Here is a 7344-nt window from a genome sequence, read left to right on the forward strand (position 1 = left end):
GCAGTTAACTGTTTTTACTGGCTCCTTAATCGCTTTCTTCGAACATAAGCCTTGCAGGAGGAGAAAGGAAAAAAAAATCGGAGCCTCATTCATATTAATGATCGGTAAAGTCTTAGTAGAACTAAGGCGTTATTCTTATTAGCGTTAAGTGGAAAGGCATAGTTTTTTTTTTTTTTTTTTTTTTGTATGTACATTTGTGTAAGACTAATGTTCTAATTATTCTTGTGCTAATTAAGGTCATTAACTTCACGATATTTGATTTTTTTAAAAAAATCTTTTTTCTCTTGCAGGTTCGTCTAGGAAAAGAGGGCCATGGCATTCCAGGGCTAGAGGCTTCTTGTCACGTATCTTTGCATCATTGTGTTTTTGCAATTCGAACGTCAAAGGGTCCTAGGCGTCCTTGCAGAGAAGAAGTTAAAATTGTCGTCGCTCGCTGCTGTCATCGTTAAAAAGAAAAAATGCCTGTCGTCGTATTCCGACGCCGTCCCTAATAGTTTCCACCCTCTGACCTTCCCCCCTATTCACTCTCCACCTTACTGAACTTTTGACACACCAACATTTTTATGTTGGGTTTTATGAAAATAAAAACAGAAACGGAAGTTAAAAAGATTTTTGTTAACTGTTTCATTGATAAAAAAAGAAGAAAAGAAAATACTCATCCGTCAAGAATAGGAGAGTTCGCACTGTATCCCTTGTATTTCGTAATTCCTTTTTTGTTGATTGTGTTTGTAACGATGTACACTTATATATCATAACTGGTGTATTTTCGTATATTTCGAGAATCAAACAATGTTTTATTATAGTGAAAAATACCAAGAGGGAAAAGACGGAATTATTTATGTGACATAATAAATTACAAACTCGTTTAACTTTTGAGAAGAGAAGTCAAGGGATATCAATTAATTATTTGCAATATAATATAATATATATATTGTTGAATATATATTGCTAATTTCATGGACAGACCGAAACAGAATGTTTTCAAGTTCTGTTAATAATTAACACAGGCTTCTTAGTTACGGCAATCGTTCCTTTTATGTTTTGTATATAAATATTAATTGTATTTTTAAAACTTAAAACTAGATGGAGTTGTGTAAATGAAAAGTGAAGCTAAATTTCGTTTACTGGTAGCGATCTCACATAGTTTTGGGAACGTTCCATGATGATGAATTCCAATTACAGTGTCAATAAATTGGATACATTTTAGAATCAAGGATCACATTTCTTATCTTATATTTCGACATACTGTACCTATTTATTCCAGCGACTTACACTTTATATTAACCACATTTCCTGAATTATAGGTTCTGTTTTATCTCGTAATACTAAAAATTACGTATGTCTGTACCAGTTAATGTGGCTTCAAAACTGAATAATGCATTCTAATTGAAACACTCCATCTGGTTTATTTGTTTTACAATAATTGTTTCTGATAATGTTACTGGATCATTTTATTCGTTTTTTTCTGTATCTATTATTATCAGTGTGGTTTCACTTTCTATTTATTCATTAGCCTACAGTTCTCTTGATGGGTACAAATTTAGTAAAGTACCAAAGCTCAAAGTAAAATTTTTAAAATGCCATCAGATTAATAAAATGGCTCTGAATCAACATAAGTATCTATGTTGGATGATGCACAGCGCTGACGAAGCTTGTATATCTGATTTAATAATGTTATGGTATAAGCGAAAGACAGATCAAAAAAGTGGTTAAATGCTCAATACTTACATCTTATACAACAGATTATTTTAAAAAATCTTTTATATAACAGTCTCTCAGATGGAGATTTTTAACGATTGATGAATTATGGGCCAAGGCGGGATAATTTACACGTGTTTTCTCCTTGTCACCCAACTTAAAGCTGTTTGGCATATTGGAGGAACAAACTCCATTGATAAAATTGACTTTACTATGTTAACTTAGGCCGGCTATACACTATGAGATAACTCCTAGGAAATATTTTAAGATTATCTGAGCAAAAAATGTTACGACATATCTCGTAGGAAATCCTACCCTTTCGTGCCATACATGTAACTATAGTGAATATCCTAGTGATATTGATACCAGGCGCTATATTCTTAAATTACACACCTCTAAATAAAAAGCACATCAATCAGAAGATAAATTAGCAAAACACATCATCAGTCCCTTCACTACTCTTCGTTTTGTCGAGTATTTTTGCTCTTTCACCCACATACGGCTGGCGGGGAGAAAACAAATTTGTTTTCACTTTCTCTCACGTGATGTCGCTTAAATCGAAATCTTGCTAATTTTCTTTCCGAAATAGAGCGTGACAAGAGAAATCTCATAGAATCGTTCAGAACAGAGGAAATGGCATGTGATCTAATGCCATAAAAGTTGATTTCGACTCTAGGAAAAATCGTAAGACATTGCCTGGGATCTGCCCTATAGTGTACAGCAGACCGTACTTTTAATATTTCAAAATGATATTTTAGTGAGTAGAAACGATACCAATTTGAGGATATAAAGAATATTCTTAGAAGAACTATAAATTTGCTTACTTCATACACACCTTTCGGTTTATAAAATTCCCAACCTGTAATATTCAAATAGGAGAGCAAATAACTACCATTATTTCATGTTTATTTGATTGCTTTAATGCACAGCTCTTAACATTGTCAATTAAAATATTCTTAGGATTATATTTATATATTTTTTTAATTTGTGAAGTCCCTGAAAATCTTAAAAATATAGTGTTAGGATACTGAAAAGATCAATATCTGAGAATAATTTAAAAAAATGGAAACTGGGGAAATTACCAAACTTTGACCTTTTTAATGAAAGCTACATACTGGTTGTAAACATGTGTAAAAAATCTAATATGTAACTTGAAATATTACAATTTCACTTTCTGTCTAAGTTAGGTGACTTTTGTACAATTTGTAAAAATATTTATAGTAGTAAAAATGCAGTGGTAAAACGATTCAGAACATGCAGTTATTATAATACACGTCCAACTTCAAAACACTAAGAATCTTCTGGGTACATTGTGCATGTATTGAAATTGATGGATCAAACACAAAATGGGGTAAATTGTTCATTTCAAATGTTTATTAGTTCTATATACTAATTAAAAGTTCATCATGAATGTTTAAGATGTTTACAAAATCTAATATCTTAACTTACGAAGTTGAACAACATTGAGATAACATGTATGAGTGATTCAGTGATATCTGATCTAATATTGAGACTATGGCTAATGTGATTGACATGGAAACATACTGAAGACCTTAGTCATAGCTCATTGCTTTCAAGGTTTTGTTAAATTACATAAAATGTACTACGTAGATCGTAAGAGTGATCTTGCCTTAATCGTTTGGTAAAGTTGTTCTGAAAATTCAGATATTTGATAACAGATTCAGAGAGAGAAAAAATGCTTGAATGCTATAATATATTTGTTTTTATTATTGGAATTTGACAATGAAATATCAACTTAAATAATAATAATTTTCCAAGTGGGTTATACCTTGGGAAAAGGGTAATTGCAAACGAAGTAGAAAATCTTTCCGTGTACAGTGAAATTTAGAATGTTTCTCAAACTTTCTACGATTCTAAAATGTGAACTTTTCTAACTTCTAATAACTACTTAAGACATAGTTTTTTTTTTTAAATAGTGAACATATGTGTTTAGTAGTTACTATGTAAGTTTTTCTTGTGTAAATTTAAATGCTCAAGATTACCGGGACCCAAATCACAAATTTTCTATAATCTCAAAGCAGGAAAGGTTTCTCTATTTTTTCATCATGGTCTTACCTCGTATACTCTTTGTACTTCAAATTTGGGCATTTGCTCTTTCTATTTTCCTTTTCTGAACTTTTACAAGTTCTTGAACAATATAGCGTATTTATAGATTGTAAAAGCATTAGCTTTAAAATTAAGAAATATAGGCTACTTATGAAAGTATTTTAAAAACCGGGACCAATTACTAAAATTTCAATTTTGTTCGCATTGTTACGTACATCTTTTTCAGTCGGATGTTCATGTGTGGTGAGTGATGACTGAAGGGTGTTTCTCCGATGGCTGGAGACAAATTATGTTTAGATACAGAAAGGAATCTACAAAAGTTATAATTCTTACAATATTTGCCCATCTTAAAATAATTTGACAATCAATATATATTATAATTGTACATAACAACAAAATAATGGGACCACTTAGTTATTCCTCGTAAAATTAGTGCTATTTTCATTTATTAAAAACATGAACATTATGCTCTAGAAGAACAGTTCCCAACATGGGTATAAGCTGAACAGCTCATGAGTTCGCTGAAAATTACCTCTATTATACATGAAGCAAACTTCGAAATGAATTGACGCTTCAAAAGCACGTGGAAATTTGTGTTAAGAAGGGAAGGTATATTACTGGGCTATTAAAAGTCACCGAGAGAGGGGCCAATCATAAATGTCGTGGTGGTAGTTACAATTGGAGGGTTTTGTAGAAAGAAACATCATCATTACGAAGTTGCCTTCTTGTAATCACACGTACAAAAGGGTTTGTCAACTGAGGTGGAAGCAGCACAGTGGAATATTCAACGACGTGGCTACAGGACAACACGTACTTCCGTTGATTATATTTCGTTCAAAATAACCAAAACCAATTAAACCGTGGGACAAACTTTATCACTTAAAAGCGGCGCTCCGAATTCCCTTTAAACGCATTTAGCAAATGAGAAAGCTGCAGTCTTGCCAATTTCTTGTATACATTCATGTCAGTTGCGCTGTTATGCGTCTGCTTAGTTATACCCCTTTATAATATGGCAACGTCACAACTTTCGTTTCATTCGCTTAGCCCACACGCCATGAAGTTTGTCCCATGCTTTAATTACAGTCTTCTGCATACCTGTTTATCAAATATATATCTCTAATCGGCTAGTATTCAAAACTACAATAAATAACAAGAGCTGAAAGAAATTAAAGTAACTTCGTATATCTTCCTATAGAAATTTGGCGCGTGTTTTCCTGTAATGGAAGAAATCCTGTAAGGTTATTACATACAAAGACAATTATCAAATGAAGATATCCTTCTGAAATAAGTAGTAGAGTTTTTGACAATAGTTTGAACATATCCTATGGAAATGAATTAAATCTTTTTCAGTTTAATATCCCACGTTTGTGTGTATTAGGCTAAGGGAGAGGAATGATTTAGACAAGTGAATGATAATGGAAGAATTGGTGGAATGAGAAAGTGGGAGGAAACGGGAATATCCGGGAAAAAACTACGAACACGATATTGTCCACCACAAACTAACTTGGCCCATATCAAACCAGGGACCCCGTGCACCAGAGATAAGCGTTCTATCACAGCCACCGTGCCCAAATATCCTATCGAAATAAAGAGTACTGTCTTTAACAAGAGTTTGACAAGGGATTCCGACGACAGAAAGGGTTGAGATTTTTTAAAAATGGTTTTCATTTTAAGTTACGATTCTTGAAAAGGAAAATAGTTCAATCTTTATGTTTAATTAGCTATTCTTCTAAACGCCTATTTCTTGAAATGAGAAACCAAGCTCAAAGTGTTATCTAAAACTAGTTAGAAGGTATACTTGCCTTTCAATTGTGACCATAATTTTACAACTAAGATCTTTGTCAAGGCATTTGAGTTATAGGTCACTCCTTATTTACTGTTTGATCCATCAAATAGTCAATAACAAAAGCAAATTTTTATTTTGTTTTTCACACAGTGTACTGATTCATAGGAAATACTTTTCTATTTTTGTAACTAGGCCTATAAATTTTCAATAATGACTACCGTTTCTTAAGTAATGCTAATCAAATGTCAAAATCTTGTTTGTTTTCTAATAGACTTCTTCAAATCCTTGCGTTCTTCTGTGTGTGTGTATATATAATTTCATTACTTCCATGTATTTATTCATTTTTTTTTTTTTGACTTTCATGTAAGATACTTTTTCTGGCAACCTACTTATTTATGTGAGCCAAGGATTTTCATTAAAAACAAGATCGATCCATTTCTGTAGCTAAATATAAGTTACACTACTATCTTAATTGTTTGAAAATATTTTAGGCAATTCTTTCTGTGGAGGTTTGAGAACAAGAGTTGTTTGTCTTCGTGTCCATTGGAAGGAATAAATTTACGATCGAAGTTCCCCTTCTTATGGTGAATATGTGGCGTTTAATACATCCAGACATTAAAGACAATACTATCTTAAACCATCTTTAACACAGATTCAACATTTAACTTTGGCTTTGGTTATTAACAATAAGGCATAGAAAGTTTTACAGAAAATATTTCATTAGATGGACAGTCAACAAATTTATCAGTTGATTTATGTAATGTGTTGAAGTATATTTTTTTGAATTTTGGAAAACGTCTTGAGTATATGATTAGATTGTGAAAATTCAATAAAATTTATTCCAAACCTTGGAGAAAACTACTTAACGAATATATTAATTATGCTAAAATTTGATAATAGTGGCGTACGTCAGGGGTCTATATTTAAAACCCATTTGAACAAGACATTATGCAAAACTAAACTCTTACTGCATTAAGGTATACATAATGAAATGATATCAACTTGTAAGCTTGAATCCCTGTCCCCTGATTAAATGCTGTATATGCTACTGTTTGATAGACATGTTGAATGTGAATGTCGCTAAGGTAATATTTTAAAAATAAACCTTTGTTTCCTTATTTTAAACTAAATTGAACTTTGTGTTTAAAACTTTGACTTTGTTGCCATCCCATAGAAGGCTTTTAATATATCCACAAGAAATAATCTTGAAAATATGAGATTTTTTTACATGCAATATACATACCAGAACAAAGGAAAATAATCCTGAAATGCTATGATACTTTTACGAATAATACACATGCAGAATTCAGTAGTAAGACCGTACTATCTGAGTTTTTTGATCACCAAAGCAGATGGCTCACTTGACACAATCATTTATATAACCTTTTTCCAGCGTACATGATTAAAATGTCCTACCGAATTTTTCATATTAATTTACATAAAGTTTATTATATGCTCACAAATTAAACAAAACTACATATTGAAGAGAATCCAGTGTATTCAAAAGAACTGTAGTTGTATTAATATTTGAACAGAATTATAGGTTATATAAACTTTTATCGAAAAACATTCTGATAATTTATAAAGTTTATTGCACGAAGGTATTTCTGATATTCCATTCCTTATATTCAACATTTACAATATATTTATTAGCACTGTAAGATAAATAAAGATAAAATCACGTCAGGTATCATTTTGTAAGTAGGAAATAAATACTGTACATTTATATAAGCTGTAATAATGTATTAACAGCTCTGTAATTTTGAGCAATATTTAGGCAAATTGTGATGGTA

The 7344-nt window shown here is 31.5% G+C and overlaps 1 protein-coding gene across 1 annotated transcript in view; it reads left to right on the forward strand.

Moving 5' to 3' along the window:
- Window positions 1-3622, forward strand: part of LOC145666377 (uncharacterized) — a 195773-nt gene extending 192151 nt beyond the window's left edge. Inside the window, exon 3 of the mRNA XM_081733559.1 lies at window positions 291-3622. Coding sequence (XP_081589685.1) covers window positions 291-394 — 104 coding nt within the window. The 3' untranslated portion in view covers window positions 395-3622. The remainder of the gene's footprint in view (window positions 1-290) is intronic.
- The last annotated feature ends 3722 nt before the right edge of the window (window positions 3623-7344 follow it).

This window comes from Thermobia domestica, chromosome 12, assembly GCF_964235325.1.
Source record: "Thermobia domestica chromosome 12, izTheDome1.hap1.1, whole genome shotgun sequence".
NCBI lineage: Eukaryota > Metazoa > Arthropoda > Insecta > Zygentoma > Lepismatidae > Thermobia > Thermobia domestica.